At 44.4% G+C, this 19093-nt stretch overlaps 1 protein-coding gene across 1 annotated transcript in view; it reads right to left on the bottom strand.

Annotated features, from left to right (window-relative positions):
• The window catches only part of PREX2 (phosphatidylinositol-3,4,5-trisphosphate dependent Rac exchange factor 2), a 1276790-nt gene that overhangs the window by 473047 nt on the left and 784650 nt on the right, over positions 1 to 19093 (bottom strand). The window contains exon 26 of the mRNA XM_078687188.1: positions 1422 to 1629. Coding sequence (XP_078543314.1) covers positions 1422 to 1629 — 208 coding nt within the window. The remainder of the gene's footprint in view (positions 1 to 1421; positions 1630 to 19093) is intronic.

Below are 19093 nucleotides of genomic sequence, written 5' to 3' on the forward strand. Positions count from 1 at the left end.
TTTTGGGTCATTAAAATGGTTTCCTAATGCTGAGACCCACGTACTAATTGTTTTAATTGGTTATTTGGCTTCATTGTCTAGACCTCTTGACGGCAAAACAATTATTTTATTTTGCAAGTAGATAACTCTCTGGAGGAGAGCATACAAACAAGCTGTATAATAAAGCAAAAGCTGATGAGAGGTAGAGATAAGGAAAAGGTTTATGGCACTTACAGTATTTAATCATACATGATGACTCAATGGCAAAGATAATTTATTTTTATAACTTCTATGATAATTAGGGAGCTAATAACATTCCACAACTCTCTGCTAAGCAATGAATGTCATCAAATGAGGTAGGGCTTAACCCTACTAGGAGACGCATTCAGTGAGGGAATTTATGTTACTTTTGATACCTAATGCTATGGTGCTGAATGATGGAGGGAAGTACTCACTATTAACAAGGGCCAGTCAAAACAATATGTGTGCTCCTTGTGTGCAGTGATAATGGTTTATTTGTCACACATTTTAATACATACATTTGTCTGAAGATCGGTGAACCAACAGATAGATGTAAACTAGTCAATATTAGAATGTTTTGGCAATTAAAAAAAAAAGTTCTGTTGACAAAGGATGCGCCCAAAGAAACTTTTTTGTGAAGGGAGGACTAATTAAACAATGCATAAGCAACCCATAAGTGTGCAGGCAGCATTGTGAACTTGGAAAATGAAAAGCAGTGAAAGGCATTGAAAATAAAATTGGAAAGACTAATGATACGAGCAATCACGTTAAAAGAGATAGAGGTTTGTGAACGCTGCACACAGTGAATGAGACCGAAATTCAAAGAGAGTAATCGGAGTACAGTGAGCAAAATGAGTAAAACAAATGAGAGAGAGTGAGTGAGTCAAAGTAAAAGAGATTGGAGAGGTGAGTGACTTAGTTGCGTAAATCTCAATGCAGCTTTTACTTTACCTCTATATTGTAAAATAACTGTAGATTGTGCAAGCTTAAGGTCACTTGCCTTTACCCAGCATCCCTCTATATGATAGCACAAAAGAAGTGGCTTTAATCAATCTGTTTTCTTAGTACCTTAGGACTATATTTTCCCAATATGGTAATTAGCTAAATAAATTCAGTCACTCTTGTATGAAGTAAAATTGCCACTCATTATGATGAAACAAACTTGCTATCAGAGAAGCAATCAAGAGCAATCCAAGTAATTTGGATTCTAAATGTAGATGTAGGTTTTACATAGACTTGTAGAGAATCTCTGAAATGTGTGTTAACTTGTCCTCATTAGTGAAGTTGACAAACGTTGAACAGACAACATAGAGGTGGAAGGTCACAAATTCCTTACTGAGTCTTCAAGTTATCAAATCCTAATTTCCCAAAGAGATTTGAAAGCAAAATGCTGCATTGCATTTGATATTTCACATACTTACTCATCTATCTGTGAGACACATGCTTCCACTTCTCGCAGTACAGTTTGAAGCTTGCATAGCAACTTCTGATAGACGTCTTGTGTTTCTAAATCCTCCTCTTTCAGCAGATACCGCAGGCCATGGCCATCCTGTTGGCCTAAAGAGTGTCCTGATGGTGCCGCCATTGTTGTTATTGTGTGCTGGATGTACACCATAGGATTCAATTTGCCTGTATGAGAAAACCTACAATTAATATGTGCAGTTTTTAGAGACAACAATCTAAGCATGACTTTTTGGAGCGCTAAAATGTTTGTCAAAAATGATTATTGTGACCCAGGTAAAACCAGCATTACACTACAATGCAAACGTACATCTGAAAACAGGGACAAAGTAAATAAACATTAGCAAGAGGCTGGGGTAACTAAGCACAGATGATGTGGGCATTATGTGATGGGCTGATATGGATTAAACAAGAGAAATAGAGGTACTAAATGAAGTGAAGGAAGGCAGAGATCATCTGTTTATTCACAATTGAGCTAAGAGCCCTGTGAATAAATATTATAATACTATAAATGTATATATATATATATATATATATATATATATATATATATATATATATATATATATATATATATATATATATATATATATATATATATATATATATATATTACCTACTGGCAGTCGCCAGTAGGTATATATAGTTAGGATTTTTTGAATAGGGATTTCTGAAAATTCTATGTTGAATAACTTTGGTGTTGATCGACGGAATTGGCTGAAATTTACAGGACAATGGCACATTTTGTTTCTGAGCGTCCCCTGAATGTTTGGGGGGGTTTCGTCAAGCGGGGGCCGAGAAAAAAGGGGGGTCCCAAAACGTGTTTTTAACATTGAGTTTTCCATAGGGCGGTTGGACTCACTTTTAGCTCGAACGGCTGAATGGATTTCTATGAAACTTGGCAAAATTGTAGAGACTGTTTGCCCGATGTGCCTTTGCTAGGTCTCAAGATATGTGCTCCAGTGGATTTTGAGAAATTAACGTTCAAAAAAATATATATATCTGTGACAGCGTCCCGGTTAGCGCCCTGGTTCGCGTACCAGACGCGTAACGGAACTTCGCGAGGAGAAGCGGATTGGCTCTCCGGTGACTGTCAACATTCTAAACAGTCCGGAGCGGCCGCCATCTTGTCTCTCGGTAGGATCGAGAGACAAGAGGTGGAAATAAACGAAGGGGGAAATGAATGAAAGGGGGCAAAGTAGACCCCTCCTGACCCCCTAGGATTGATGTGGGGGCTATTAAAGGGCCCCGTGGGGCAAAAAAAATTTTTACAAAATTTTGCTTTTTCGCGGTGGAAGCGCTACCCGGTACGCGAACCGGGTAGCTCACCGGTAGCGTAACGGGAGTCCGCCATCTTGTGTTTCGGACGAATTTAGTCACAAGATGGAGGATAAACAATGTTGGGAATGGGTATAAGGGGGCACGGGAGACATATCCTGACCCCCTAGGTTTTCTGAGGGTGGCTGAGGAGGCCCATATATGTAAAGCGTAACAAGGGGAAAACCAAGGGAAATATTAAAATAATATTTTAGAGTGCTTTGAGGTAGGGTAGCTCTGAATAGAGCTGTTGTGTTGTGTGGGTGATGTAAGTACCAACATGTAGGTACCAATGAAGAGTCTAAAATTCAATGTACACCGTCTCCTCTGTAGATATTTTGTATGTTCTAATATGGGTTATTTAAATGTAATTGTGTGGAAAAGCACTTCATGCTTTAAAGCAATTGTATTTTTGAACTGATTGTTCTTTCCTCTTAGTCCTCCTCTTTGGGTTTTTTCCCCCACACTCTTCTTCAGCATGATAGTTGATAAATTCGTTCCCTCAAAAAATTTATATACATAAAAAAATTATATTAAATACATATAAAATATATTTTTCCTTTAAAAGAAGAATACATTTTACAGCTTTTGATATTTTCTATTTAAAAACCATTGAAATTCACTGAAAAAACCGTAGGTTATAGACCATATATAGTTAGGAATTAGCATTTACAAAACCTTGAAAATTCACTGAAAAAACCATAGGTTATAGACCATATATAGTTAGGAATTAGCATTTACAAAACCTTATTTTACTCACATAAAACCATTGAAATTCGCATATATAGTTAGTTGCACTAACTATATATCGCGCACCCGCAATCCACTGCTGATCATGTCACATATTACATCATTCATGACATGGTCAGTGACATCACTGATGACATCACTGATGACATCTCAAATGACATCACTGATGACATCACTGATGACAACATCCAGTGACTGTATGTTTCTGTAAAGTTAAAATATGTCTTACATATTGAAGAATGAGTGGATGTATAAGTGTCTGGATGAAGGATTTAGTAGGTGCATGACTGACTGTATGAGTGAGTGATTAAATGTGTCTCACTGAGTGCATGGGTTAGTGACTAAACTGTCTTAATTTGTGCATCATTATGTCTGTTGTTCTGTAAACTGCTGCATGTGTTGATCAGTAGCTATATGAGTAACTATATGGGTTATTGATTGGTTGCCCAAGTATTTGTATGGGAGACTGAGTGTGTGTGTGGGTGGCTGGGAGGTGTATGACTCTGTGCATAGATGTGTGAGCAGTTGATTCACTAGATGTATGGGTTCAAAAGTGCATGTGGAAACAGCTGTATGGGTGGTTGACTGTGTGCATGAGTGTATTGGTGAGTGAATGGATATCTCAGTGCTACATGTCAAAGTAAGTACATATGTAAAACACAGTACATGTGAGAGTTGACATATATAAATAACTGTGCATAAGAGCCAGTGAATGTGTGAGTGGCTGTATGGATCATTGTGAACTTGTATCAGGGATTGTATAAGAGAGTAAATATGTGTTAGTATATGTTTGAATAAGTAAGGTGTGTATAACTGTATAGTTGAGGAAATGGAGGTGTGATTGATTCTTTGCATGACTGACTAGGTGTGTGAGTAACTCCATGGATGAGTGACAGTCTGTGAGTGTCTGTTTACACTGAGTGTATCTAAGGTTATATTAGAGTCTGCAGAGGTTCATCGTATTATCACATGAATGATGTCATCAGTGATGGGATCAGTAATGTCAAATGAGATGTCATCAGTGATGTCATTTGAGATGTCATCAGTGATGTCATCAGTGATGTCATCAGTGATGTCATTTGAGATTCCATCAGTGATGTCATCAGTGATGTCATTTGAGATTCCATCAGTGATGTCATCAGTGATGTCATCAGTGATGTCATTTGAGATGTCATCAGTGATGGCATCAGTGATGTCACTGACCATGTCATGAATGATGTAATATGTGACATGATCAGCAGTGGATTGCGGGTGCGCGATATATAGTTAGTGCAACTAACTATATATGCGAATTTCAATGGTTTTGTGTGAGTAAAATAAGGTTTTGTAAATGCTAATTCCTAACTATATATGGTCTATAACCTATGGTTTTTTCAGTGAATTTTCAAGGTTTTGTAAATGCTAATTCTATATATATATATATATATGTGTGTGTGTCACGCACTCCTACGGTCACTTACAGAAGGGCCGCCAGCACCAGAGACTTAGTGGTTAAAAACAGCCCTGAGAGTGAAATTGCCAGTAACTGGCTTGCCAGCGGGAGGGTTTTTTCAATTGTTCCAATTGTAGAGCTTGCAAGTATGGAAGAAATAAAACCTCCTTTATGTCACCTTTCAAGGATAAACCCTACATTATTGAAAAGTGGCTAACCTGTAAATCGGAATTTGCAGTTTATGTGCTGGAGTGGGCTTGTGGACTACGGTATGTTGGCAGTACAAAACTGCAAGTCCACAAGAGAGTGCTCCAGCACATAAGGGCCATCACTAATTGTGAGAAGTTGGCCTGATGGGTGATGTTTCCAATTCTGGAACCACCTATTATCAGACCAAACAATCCCTTATGGTGTCAGGTTGTAAGTCAACCTTCTTAATTAATTAATTAATTAATTGTGTGCTTATATAGCGCTGGAATCACTCCCGAAGGGGTACCTCCGCGCTTCGACCGCTGCGAAACCCTTCCTGGCTTCCCTGAGAGATGGTCCCTTAATGGGTATCTCCAGGGTGAGACCAGGCATCCCCGGCGGTCTGGTGGGGCCGTTAGTGAAGATGAGGCAAGCTAGTGCCCAGAGTTGCCGAGTGTGATCGCTGATCAGAGTGGGCACCGAGGCGAGAGAATTATCGAGTCCGCTGACCCTGGTCCAGCTATCCTAGGGGTAGCATGGACTAAGCAGCCTAAAGGCTTAACTTAAGAGGTCGTGTTAAGCGAGCTGTTTTACCACATACAATCCTGTAATATCAAATGAAAGGACACCACACAAGTATATATTATAAAAATATATGTATTTATTACTAAAAACAATCCCCAGTATTCTTTATGAATAAAGGGGCACAAGCGTTAAATCAAATCACAGTTTAAACATACAAAGTTGCACAATTATGGATGAGGGCGGGTGGCCACTCAAACCATATACTAAACAAGTGGTATAAGAGATACCAATCGAACAGTGGTTAGGCCTAGGGCCTAGGGAATCGCTGGGAGCAGTCGGGACAAGCAATGCTGATGTCGGGAGAGGCCCACGGTATTCGGGAGCAGTGCGGAAAGCGCACGCATGCACCAATGTTAACCAATGGTGCGTAAAAGTTGTAAAGTTAAAGTTTAAGGACACTTCCGCTGAACCTAGAGGAACAAAACTTAAGACACAGACCCTAGAGATGTGTACCAGTGTGGGAACAACGGCGGAGCAAAGTTACCTCACCCACAGGAAGCGGGTGCACAGGGTCGAAGTTGAGTCGGGTTTCGTCACGCAGGCTCTTGGTGCTTGGAGCTGAAAGGGCTGTAGGCAGGGTGAAAGAGAAGTGTCCGGTGGAGTCCAAGGGTGGACTCGAGTCGAAAAGTACCTGAAAGCAGAGGGGACAGAGTCTGGGTCACTCAGCAGTGACCAGGGTGGAACCAGGACGGAACCAGGCAATGTCGGGCGCAATCAGGTGGTCGTCGAGGAGCTTCTCTCCGCTGTCACGTGGGCTCTGGGGCATCTGCGACGTCCAGGAGTGGGTCACGATCTGTCCCACGAGGGCTCTCACCGTCGGCGCAGTCGGCTTCAAGTTTGGAGCAAACAACACTTGGCAAGAGCAATCCACGTGGAACCAGGAGATTGCTTTTCACTCGAACCAGGAGGGTCAGAGTGGGGGCTCCTTTTCAGGGGAGCTGGTGCAGATCTGGAGCAACCAGATTCACAGGTCGAATTTCAAAGTTCGTCGGTACAGGGGCCACTAGCCGGCTGGCAAGTGACCGGGCCAACGCGTTGAGCCAAATGGAGCAGAAGGGCCCCACGCAGCACTCGTCGAGTGTGGAGGGCTGAACTTCGGTGCAAGAGTGGCTCAGGGTTGGGGCTTCTCAAACCCCGGTGTACAGCTTCGAGGGTCACTCGTGGGCTGCACGGTCAGCGTCTCGTGGTCAATTCAAGACGGCGTGCCCCACGCTTCCGGTCGCCTCCACGGGTCTCAGCTCTGCAGGGACTGTGGATCGGGCTGTTGGAAGGCAGGCAAGCTTGATCTCGTCGATCTCTGTCGCTCGAGTTCCGGCGGGAACTGCGACAAAGCAGACGTCGATGGCTGGATGGTGCCTGTTTGCACAGGGTGGTCACTCCTTGACCACAAGGTAGATTCTTCGGGCTTCTACGTCGAGTAGGATGTCGAAGGGTCCAGAATTTCGTTTCTTATGTTTCTTCAGGATAATCTCAAGTGCATTGGCACTGCTCCCAGTCTTATACTAATTTTGGGGGCTGGATTACCTGCTAGGTCCCCTCCTATGGGTGGGACCCAGGAAGTGGGTGGATACACCCCCTTCCTTTGATCCAGGCCGCCCTGGCACGAGGGCTGGAGTGCCCCAGAACCGGTTTGGCCGGATTATGCAAGGGGCAGCCTTGTGTGCCCCAGGCAGTGTCTGGTTTCTTTCAAACCTCTCTGCTACAATCCACTATCTCCTGTCTGGAGGGTGGTAACACCCCCCTGCGACAGGAAACCCTTTGTCCAGGCCCCATTTGGCTGAGTTTCGGTCAGCTTCAGGGGGTCAGACTCTTGTCTGTGGCAGAAGCATCCATTTTGTGGATCTAAGGTCCTTTTAGAAATTAACCGCATTTAAGTAAAGTAACATGTCTTACCCCTCTAGAGGGGTGGAATGCTATCCCTGTTGCCAGAACTGGCGAGGGGATAGTATTCCAAATCGTATGACACCTTACACGACATGTTTTGATAAAGCCAAACCAACGTTGCTATATAACCGCGAGGATTATAAGGCACTTAAGAGTATATGGTATGGCATTATCCTGAAACAGCTTAGGGAGTTGTTCCCGACAGCTGCAGACAGGCTCAGCTCATGCTAGAGCTCCATCTCACATTAAACCACGCACTCTGCCTCCAGGATTGATGAGGCCTTCCATAGGAGTGGCTCACAGGTTTATATGTGTCCAGATATAGGTTTAGATATAGGTATACTATATCTAAGTAAGGGGTGATTACACCACCTTACCCCAGCTGAGTGATCAGCCAGTTGTGTCAATTTAAGAACCAGCCAGGGGTGGCAAAAGATATGCTGCAGCCCCTGGTAGGCCTTGGTGGCCCCTATGCCCTGGGCACCTATAGTGCATTATACAGGGGCTGACACGGAGTCCATTTCCAATTGTGGTATGTACCTAGGGTACATGGAATCCATTTTACAGAGAGAGCAGATGGCCTGGGGCCCTGATTAGCAGGGAACCAGGTCAACTAAGTCAAAAAAACAGCTAAACACAGGCAAAAAATCTGGGGTAACCATAGTCAGGTAGCCACCTTCCTACACAACCCCCCCCCCCAAACGAAAGGAGATAAGGCTATCCTTGGCCAGGTAAGCCTATATTGCCTGAGTGGCCATATAAGGAAGTACCTGCACTAGCATGGGTACCCCCTGTCTCATGGTCCACTAAGCAGTCCCTCACCCTTGGGGTATTAGAGGGTCTCCACCATAGGGAATCACTACCTTGGGTGTGTTTATGCAAAGTTAAAGGCTGGTTTGGATATGGAGTATTGAAGTGAGGCTCTACTAATTTAGGGCTTAGCTTCCTCCAATTATCTTCCACCATGTGTGGCTTTCTTTCTTTAACTGAGTTGCACTGTGCTCTCAGGGTCAACCTCTGGCTACCTAAAGCTGGAGGCTGGGTCCCTCTGTTTGGCTTGCTGGAGGGACAGTTCAGGTTTGGGCCCTTTGGGTCCCAGGTTTGGCTGTGCCCAACAGAATCCATCTGTGGGAGGTCCCTAACTGTTTTTAAGGGGGCTCCCTCAGGAGTTTTTAAAGTTTTCACCTCACTAGGGCTACTAGTTTTGGTGCCCCTAATCTGTTGATGGGGGTGCTTTATTTGACAGGGGGCCCTCTGGGTCTCACTGTCCTTCTTGTCCTCTGCAGCCCTGGGCTGGCTAAGGCAAGGTAGAGAGGGGCAGGTTACCTGCTCCAGACTGGGTCCCACCTGAGAAGGGTCCACTGACATCAGAGGTTCTGTCAGGCTAGGCCCAACCACCTCTGGGGCAGTTCCTTCATCAGGGGTAAGATCAGTTCCCTGAGGAGGCTGATCCTGTCCTAAAGTCTGGTGAGGGGGAGATTTCTCTTCCTCCTCCATGCTCTCAGTTTGTGTGGAGTTATCCATCATTTCAGGCTTCACAACACACACATCAGTTTGAGTTTGGGCTGTGGCCATCACAGCCCCACCAACCTTTTCAGGAGGAGACTCAGTTTTGGTTTCTGCTGTTATCATAACAGCTTTGCTATTCTGTTCAGGAAGAGCTTTTACTAAAGATGGGGCAGAGAGTTTCTCAGCCCTACCAACCTTTTCAGGAGGGACATCTTGAATTGGGGCTGTAGCCATTACAGCCTCACTAACCTTTCCATTGGAATTTACCATTCTAGAATGGGCTTCCTGTTCAACCTCAGCCCAGGCTGAGATTTCCAAATCATTACCAAGTAGGCAGTCTACAGGTAAGTTTGATGACACTGCCACTCCCTTTGGGCCAATGACACCTTCCCAGCTGAGACTTACTACTGCCATGGGATGATTTGTTTTGATGCCATCAATGTTTGTCACCTGGTATGTGGCACCAGGTAAAAGTTGTTTAGAGGGGACTATACCATCAGCCACCATGGTGATGCTAGCCCCTGTGTCTCTAAAAGCTTCAACTTTCAAACCATTGATGATGGTTTCTTGTCTATATTTGCTCAAAGTATTTGGGCAATCAGAGAAGTTGGCAAACCCCATGCCAGTCTCGTAAACAAGATCATTTGGTGATGGGGACCTGGATAGGCCAGGGTCCACCTGAGCTCCAAAAGTAAACCCACCCATATTCCTGGGTGTGCTCCCACTTCCTGGGGGATTACTGCTGACAGTAACAGGAGGTGTTGGAGCTGGCTTTGGAGGTATATTCTCTTTATTGCCATTCTTGGGACAACAGTTGTCTGTTTTGTAATGCCCAACCTGCTTACAGACATGGCAATAGGGCTTTTTCTCTGTTGAAGAAGTGTCTTGGGACCCACCCCCATCCTTGGAGTTTTGGGGCCCTGGGGAAGTCTTTTCTTTATTTTTATCCCCACCCTTATCTTGAGGCTTGGTAGACTCCTTCTTCTGGTTACTGTCCTGATTCTTAGGCCTAATCCTGGTTCTGACCCACTTGTCTGCCTTCTTTCCCAATTCTTGGGGAGAGGTCAGATCAGAGTCCACCAGGTGCTGGTGTAAGAGCTGGTTCTGACAATTACTTAGGATCTGCTCCCTCATAATCAAATTATACAATCCTGTAAAGTCATGTACTTTGCTGCCATGTAGCCAACCCTCCAGAGCCTTAGTTGCACAATCAACAAAATCAGTCCAGTCCTGAGTCTGTGTCTTCTGGGTGTCTCTGAACTTCAACCTGTACTGTTCAGTGGTTAAGCCAAACCCATCTATCAGACCACTCTTCAGGACTTTGTAATTGTTTGCATCCTCATGTCTGACAGTGAGGAGCTTATCTCTCCCTTTCTCTGAAAAGGAGTACCATAAGATTGCTGCCCACTGTTCCTCAGGAACCTGCTGTACCATGCAGGCTCTATCAAGAGCAGTTATCCACTTGTGGATGTCATCCCCTTCCTTGTAGGGGGGCACAATCTTTGTCAGGTTTCTACTATCATAGGACCTGGGTTTCTCTTTAGGAATATTGCTGCCACCAGTGGCATCTAAGCCACACAATTTCTGCTCTCTTGCCAAGGCAAGTCTAGCTTGAGCCAAGGCTACCTCCTCCCTCTCTATTTGGAGTTTGACAGCCCTCATTCTGGCCCTATGCTCTATCTTCTGAGAGGCAGTCATACCTCTCTGAGATTCTCTTGAGGCACTAGAAATATGAGAGTCCCCTAAGGGAGATCTCACTCTTCTGTTGCCTGGGAGAATGATATGGTGGGATCTGGGGAGGTGCTGGCCCTCTCCATTTCCCAGTAGGTCTAAGTTGGCCTGGTTAAGCCTGGCAACTAGGACCTGGCTACCCCTCTGATCCTGATCTTCTGGGTCCTCTACATCTGAGTCCTCCTCCTCCTCTTCTTCCTCCTCTTCTCCTTCCTCTGGAGGGGTATCAGTTACAGGGGGGTTCACTCCATCTCCTGATTCTAAGGGAGCTTCATTTCCCTTCTCTAAGTCATCCTGCTCTAGAATGGCTATCAGGATAGGACAGGTGGGACTTCTGCCCCTTTTTAACCCTCTTGATATGCACAAGGCAATCAAGTCCTTTCGGGTTAACTTGTCATAGCTGGAAGTTGCCTTGGTAAGGTCAACTGTCACAGGAGCAGACCCTGAGGCTTTTCCTGTGTCAGACATGACTGCTAGTGAGGTGTAAGTGGTGCACTTACCTAAACTAAGTGTTTTCCTACTGTACCTTGCTAGTGAGTTGTAGTCAGGGTGTGCTAATCCCTTTAATCTACAACTACTAAGTTCAGTAGAACTTAATATGCTAAGCTTTTGATTTATATGTACCTAGAGGTACTTGATGTGATCTTTCAATTTGATAAAAAGATTGCAATGGTAAAACAACAGCAAGCTCAAATCCGCACCGCTGCTCACCAATGTGAGAAGTTGGCCTGATGGGTGATGTTTCCAATTCTGGAACCACCTATTATCAGACCAAACAATCCCTTATGGTGTCAGGTTGTAAGTCAACCTTGTTAGACAAGCTATCCTAGGGGTAGCATGGACTAAGCAGCCTAAAGGCTTAACTTAAGAGGTCGTGTTAAGCGAGCTGTTTTACCACATACAATCCTGTAATATCAAATGAAAGGACACCACACAAGTATATATTATAAAAATATATGTATTTATTACTAAAAACAATCCCCAGTATTCTTTATGAATAACGGGGCACAAGCGTTAAATCAAAAGCACAGTTTAAACATACAAAGTTGCACAATTATGGATGAGGGCGGGTGGCCACTCAAACCATATACTAAACAAGTGGTATAAGAGATACCAATCGAACAGTGGTTAGGCCTAGGGCCTAGGGAATCGCTGGGAGCAGTCGGGACAAGCAATGCTGATGTCGGGAGAGGCCCACGGGATTCGGGAGCAGTGCGGAAAGCGCACGCATGCACCAATGTTAACCAATGGTGCGTAAAAGTTGTAAAGTTAAAGTTTAAGGACACTTCCGCTGAACCTAGAGGAACAAAACTTAAGACACAGACCCTAGAGATGTGTACCAGTGTGGGAACACCGGCGGAGCAAAGTTACCTCACCCACAGGAAGCGGGTGCACAGGGTCGAAGTTGAGTCGGGTTTCGTCACGCAGGCTCTTGGTGCTTGGAGCTGAAAGGGCTGCAGGCGGGGTGAAAGAGAAGTGTCCGGTGGAGTCCAAGGGTGGACTCGAGTCGAAAAGTACCTGAAAGCAGAGGGGACAGAGTCTGGGTCACTCAGCAGTGACCAGGGTGGAACCAGGACGGAACCAGGCAATGTTGGGCGCAATCAGGTGGTCGTCGAGGAGCTTCTCTCCGCTGTCACGTGGGCTCTGGGGCATCTGCGACGTCCAGGAGCGGGTCACGATCTGTTCCACAAGGGCTCTCACCGTCGGCGCAGTAGGCTTCAAGTTTGGAGCAAACAACACTTGGCAAGAGCAATCCACGCGGAACCGGGAGATTGCTTTTCACTCGAACCAGGAGGGTCAGAGTGGGGGCTCCTTTTCAGGGGAGCTGGTGCAGATCTGGAGCAACCAGATTCACAGGTCGAATTTCAAAGTTCATCGGTACAGGGGCCACTAGCCGGCTGGCAAGTGACCGGGCCAACGCGTTGAGCCAAATGGAGCAGAAGGGCCCCACGCAGCACTCGTCGAGTGTGGAGGGCTGAACTTCGGTGCAAGAGTGGCTCAGGGTTGGGGCTTCTCAAACCCCGGTGTACAGCTTCGAGGGTCACTCGTGGGCTGCACGGTCAGCGTCTTGTGGTCAATTCAAGACGGCGTGCCCCACGCTTCCGGTCGCCTCCATGGGTCTCAGCTCTGCAGGGACTGTGGATCGGGCTGTTGGAAGGCAGGCAAGCTTGATCTCGTCGATCTCTGTCGCTCGAGTTCCGGCGGGAACTGCGACAAAGCAGACGTCGATGGCTGGATGGTGCCTGTTTGCACAGGGTGGTCACTCCTTGACCACAAGGGAGATTCTTCGGGCTTCTACGTCGAGTAGGATGTCGAAGGGTCCAGAATTTCGTTTCTTATGTTTCTTCAGGATAATCTCAAGTGCATTGGCACTGCTCCCAGTTTTATACTAATTTTGGGGGCTGGATTACCTGCTAGGTCCTCTCCTATGGGTGGGACCCAGGAAGTGGGTGGATACACCCCCTTCCTTTGATCCAGGTCGCCCTGGCACGAGGGCTGGAGTGCCCCAGAACCGGTTTGGCCGGATTATGCAAGGGGCAGCCTTGTGCGCCCCAGGCAGTGTCTTGTTTCTTTCAAACCTCTCTGCTACAATCCACTATCTCCTGTCTGGAGGGTGGTAACACCCCCCTGCGACAGGAAACCCTTTGTCCAGGCCCCATTTGGCTGAGTTTCGGTCAGCTTCAGGGGGTCAGACTCTTGTCTGTGGCAGAGGCATCCATTTTGTGGATCTAAGGTCCTTTTAGAAATTAACCGCATTTAAGGAAAGTAACATGTCTTACCCCTCTAGAGGGGTGGAATGCTATCCCCGTCGCCAGAACTGGCGAGGGGATAGTATTCCAAATCGTATGACACCTTACACGACATGATTTGATAAAGCCAAACCAACGTTGCTATATAACCGCGAGGATTATAAGGCACTTAAGAGTATATGGTATGGCATTATCCTGAAACAGCTTAGGGAGTTGTTCCCGACAGCTGCAGACAGGCTCAGCTCATGCTAGAGCTCCATCTCACATTAAACCACGCACTCTGCCTCCAGGATTGATGAGGCCTTCCATAGGAGTGGCTCACAGGTTTATATGTGTCCAGATATAGGTTTAGATATAGGTATACTATATCTAAGTAAGGGGTGATTACACCACCTTACCCCAGCTGAGTGATCAGCCAGTTGTGTCAATTTAAGAACCAGCCAGGGGTGGCAAAAGATATGCTGCAGCCCCTGGTAGGCCTTGGTGGCCCCTATGCCCTGGGCACCTATAGTGCATTATACAGGGGCTGACAAGGAGTCCATTTCCAATTGTGGTATGTACCTAGGGTACATGGAATCCATTTTACAGAGAGAGCAGATGGCCTGGGGCCCTGATTAGCAGGGAACCAGGTCAACTAAGTCAAAAAAACAGCTAAACACAGGCAAAAAATCTGGGGTAACCATAGTCAGGTAGCCACCTTCCTACACTAATGAAGATCCGAATTACCCTGTGGCACGTCATTTCAGAGAGGTCCATGATAAAGATCTGGACAAACTCAAATACTAAGTAATAGATCCCGTTCCACCACTCAAACGAGGAGGTAATAGGGAGGCTATTCTTAGACATCTTGAGACCAAATACATTTTGGAATTGGATAGCAAGAGTCCGAATGGCCTAATGACTATTATATACTTCATGTAGACCGTCCCGGTAAGACGGGAGGAGGAGTCGCTGTAATTATTCAACATAATTATACATTTGCGACAATGGATCCTCTTGATCTACCAGATGTAGACAATCTGGTTATTAAATTAGAATCTAAATCAGGACCATTAATATGTGTACTGATTTACAGGTCTCCACAGCCACATTTTCCTGTACAGTTGTGTGAGCAAATGGCCAATATTGCTACTAATTATTCGAGCTGCTTGGTGATCTAAATTATTGGTCAAATGACCTGCGAGAAGGGCCTTATTCCATTGAACTTACTGAATCTTTTATGAATCTGAATTTTTCTCAACATGTGACCTCAGCTACTTATAACAAAGGTCACATTCTGGATCAGATTTGGTCAAATAATATTACTGTATCTTCTCTTACGACTTTACCCTGCTTATGGTCAGACCATTAATTACTTCAGTTTTCAGTAATTATGGCCATAGATAATAAGATCCCTTTGGCTGAAGGAGGTATGATTAGAGCATGGGGATCTCTAAATAAAACATACTTTCTTAACACCTTGACTGATCTCCCAGTATCAACTACCTTATATCTGGACTCTCTAGATGCTAATATCTCAAGCTGGTTATTGGCAGCTAGCAACTTACATGTCCCACAAAAAAAACTAAAACAGGCCCGTCGCTCGGAGGAACATAAATGGTTCTCTATAGAACTAAAAGAGCAGAAACTCGCACTCCTGTCAAACAGAACGTAGATAGCGACAACACTACTCCAGGGAATCCAAACAGATCTACTCCTTAGCACAGAAGGAATATAAAAAAGCTATTAGTATAGCTAAGGCCTCATATTTTTCTTCTAGAATTCTCAATTCATCCAATAAATCAAGGGACATCTTTGCTATAGTTAATGAACTAGCTAATGCTGATAGAATCTTACCCTCTCCCATGCCTACTCAAGACCTTTGCAATTCCCTAAATAACTTTTTCTTGGATAAAATAGCCGCTATTAAAGCAAGCATTCCTAATCTAAATATCAAAGAGTCCTCTGCTAATGTATCTACTAATCACTTCACCTTAGAGGCCTTTCCAGCCATTAGTGATGAGGGATTCCTGGACTTATTATCTAAAGTGAAATCTGGCTCCCCCCTGGACTGTTGTCCGTCCTATGTATTGAAGGACATATTTACTGCATTACCAACCGCTGCTATAACCCTTCTCAACGAGTCTCTACTTCAGGGATATGTTCCTAAGGTGTTTAAAAACGCAATTGTGGATCCCCTTTTAAAAAAGCCTGGAGCCGATCCTCTCAACCTATCCAATTACCGCCCTATTTCCTTGCTCCCTTACCTGGCAAAAGTGCTGGAGGCACACGTGGCAAAATGCTTGTCTGATTTTGTGGAACAGTCTGGTTATTTAGACGCTCACCAGGCGGGTTTCCGCCCTTCTCATTCAACGGAATCTGTGATACTGGCAGTATTGGATGACTTACATAAGAAGACTGATGAAGACATACCCCAGGCCCTGGTATTATTAGATCTATCAGCCGCGTTTGACACGGTCGACAATACCATTCTGGTGGACCGTGTCAGACAGGCTGGTATACAGGGACTGGCCTTAAAATGGATCAGTTCTTTTCTCAAAGACCGTACTCAATCTGTACGTCTGGCCCCTTACACGGCCTCTAAGTTATCTGTATCATGTGGGGTCCCACAAGGTTCATCGCTTTCACCCCATCTATTCAATCTATATCTCCTTCTTTTGAATAGTAAACGGGAGGATATGAATGTAACAACCTTCAATTACGCAGATGACCTTCAGCTCACCTTTACGATTGACAACTCACCTAGGTCAGTGTCTGTTTTCCAGACCACCATGTTATTCATCCGTCAATGGATGGATCAAAATCATTTAAAGCTCAACCCTAGCAAGACGGAGCTACTTTTGACAGGCAAAAGCAAGATTTTCTGGGGCCCACAGTACTTGCCGACGGACCTTGGTCCCTCACCGGTACCCTCTACATCAGTAAAGAGCCTTGGGATCATTATAGATAATGACCTATCATTAAAAAGTCAAGTAGGTTCCGTGGTATCTAAGTGCCTCCTGCAACTCCGAAAGATAAGGAAAATTAGCCGCATGCTTACTCATGAGGCGCTAGTTCAGGTGACATTGGCCATGGTACTATCGCACCTGGATTATGCAAATTCAATCTACTTTGGGCTGCCCCTGGTTCTCATCAAGAGGCTACAGATGGTCCAGAATCAGGCGGCCAGACTCATCTTTCATCAGCCTAGATGGCAATCGGCCAGACCATTGTTAAAAAAACTCCACCTGCTCCCGATCAAGTCGTTGTTGCACAGTAAGAGTTCTATTTTTATCAATACTCTTTTAAACAGGTACACTCCCCCTCGTGCTTTGCGTTCAATGCACCTTCAGCTACTGAACACGATTGCTTGCAAACAGAAGCGCCAAGGTGGTCGACAGTTTGCGTATTTAGCTCCCAGACTTTGGAATGCTTTTCCTTTGGTAATTCGTTCCTGTGTAGATCTACTCACGTTCAGGAAACTGCTCAAAACTAAGTTGTTTACAAATGCGTTCGTTTAGTATCCCTCTGATTGTGGTATGGTTCCAGGAGCGCCATGAAACCCCAGGGTGTACGTGCGCTGTACACATAACTTGTAACATAACCTAACATAACATAACATAAATACAACTGAGGATCTACATACTTGGTTATGAATAGGCCCATTTAACTAGGATTAGTTAAAGCTCCATCTGAAAAAAGAAAAAAGATTTCCTACATTTTTAGCTTTTAGGTATAAGGTATAGATGTATATATGGCCTAATAGGATATATATTAGGTATTTCCTTCGCTGAGTGCTCTTCTTACACACTTTGTTTCCCCATTTAGAGCTACCAGGGAGTTCCGATTTAGGCCTCCTATGGTAAGCTGATTTTAAAAGAGTTTTTTCGCTGTCATGCACTTTATGTATAGGGTTAGTCAAGCACTACAAAGGGAGTCAATCTTTTGTTGTAGTTCTTAGCACGTTTTAATAAAATATTTTAACAGATTTTGGGAACAGCAAATTTTATCACCGTAGTAATTTTTAAGATACAGGACAGGTGTAGAATAAACAAGGTAAACTTAGGCGTAGTTTGCATAGGTGCAGTAGACCATTCAGGAGCGTTATTTGCACATCTTATTCATTGTTTAAAGTATTTTACACATAATTAGTCAAAATTGTGAATATTAGGTATTTATACTGATAGTATTGCGATGCTTGCACAGGATGACAAAAATAGGGCCAAGGTATTTATACCAATAGTTTTGCAGTTAGTATAAAATTATTATAATGGTCCTTATCAAAGTTGTGTAGATTGCATAGATGGTATGTATTAAACAGACAGTAATTTGAAATTACATGAATTGCACATTGAGCTTATCTGTTATATTTGAATTTTGCACTGCGAAAATTTGCACATGCAAAAACAGTACTTTATATCTAATTACCCGTAAACTTGAAACGTAACAGTGATAAGGCTGACGAGGAAACAAACGGGCAGTCTGTTTTACGTTGTTATTGCACTGGCACTTTAAATTGTGGGGAAGTATGGGTATGTCATGTGATCAAGGCCTCTAGTGGCTGAAACGTGTCATGGAGGCTGGGCAGGTTTACAAATAAAGAAATCGCACGTAGTCAAGAGGTGTCCGTTCCTTTTCTGATTCCAGTGGCATATATATATTCACTGAAAAAACCACAGGTTTCAGGGATGTTATAGTTAGTTCGATATTTCACTCATACAAAACCAGAGAAATCCGGCCGTTATAGTTAGCAGTAAAAAAATATAATATCCCTACAGGTAATATTCGTAAGACAATTATTCTTGTATGCACGAAGCATTACACGAACATGAAAGAAGGAGACACTTATTCAAATAACGTAGATATTGCACTTATTCTTGTATTTTGGTATTTGAGAGAGGGCAAGGTCATATTCAAACAATTAGGGCAGCACAAAATTGAAAAAATTCATATGACAACCGGAAATAGACTTGGTGCTAAAATATATAAAGGTGGTCTGTGGCAACACAAGTGGCAGGGTCGACGGCGTGAATGGCGCAATGTGAACGAGGTGAAAATATTATACAGTGAGTGGCTCAGTATGTGAGATAGTTATAGTGACTTTGCAGCACAATTCACAATTTCAATAGAGCCACGCCTGTAGTTGCGCTGTAGGGTCAACGATGTTTCGGTCCTTAATCATTTGGGACCATCTTCAGGACATGGTTGTCTCGATTGCGATGCTGAAAAGGGTAAGGAGGATCGGTCCGATGGATACGATCGTGAGAAGGGTACTGGTGTCTGATCCCAGAGGTTCTAGAATACAAGACTTTTTTTCCGCCACCAGTAAAGCATCCAGTCCCCGCTGTTCATTGCCTCTATGATCGCTTCAACCAGTAGGAGGCCCACTGAGCTAGCATCCAACCTGTATGGAGGCCAGGCGGTGATGTATAGCGTCGAAGAATGCCATCAGATCAAGTAGTGCCAGGATGCCCTCTGCCATACGAATAGGATAATATTGATTATT

This window comes from Lissotriton helveticus, chromosome 4_1, assembly GCF_964261635.1.
Source record: "Lissotriton helveticus chromosome 4_1, aLisHel1.1, whole genome shotgun sequence".
NCBI classification, from domain to species: Eukaryota; Metazoa; Chordata; class Amphibia; order Caudata; family Salamandridae; genus Lissotriton; species Lissotriton helveticus.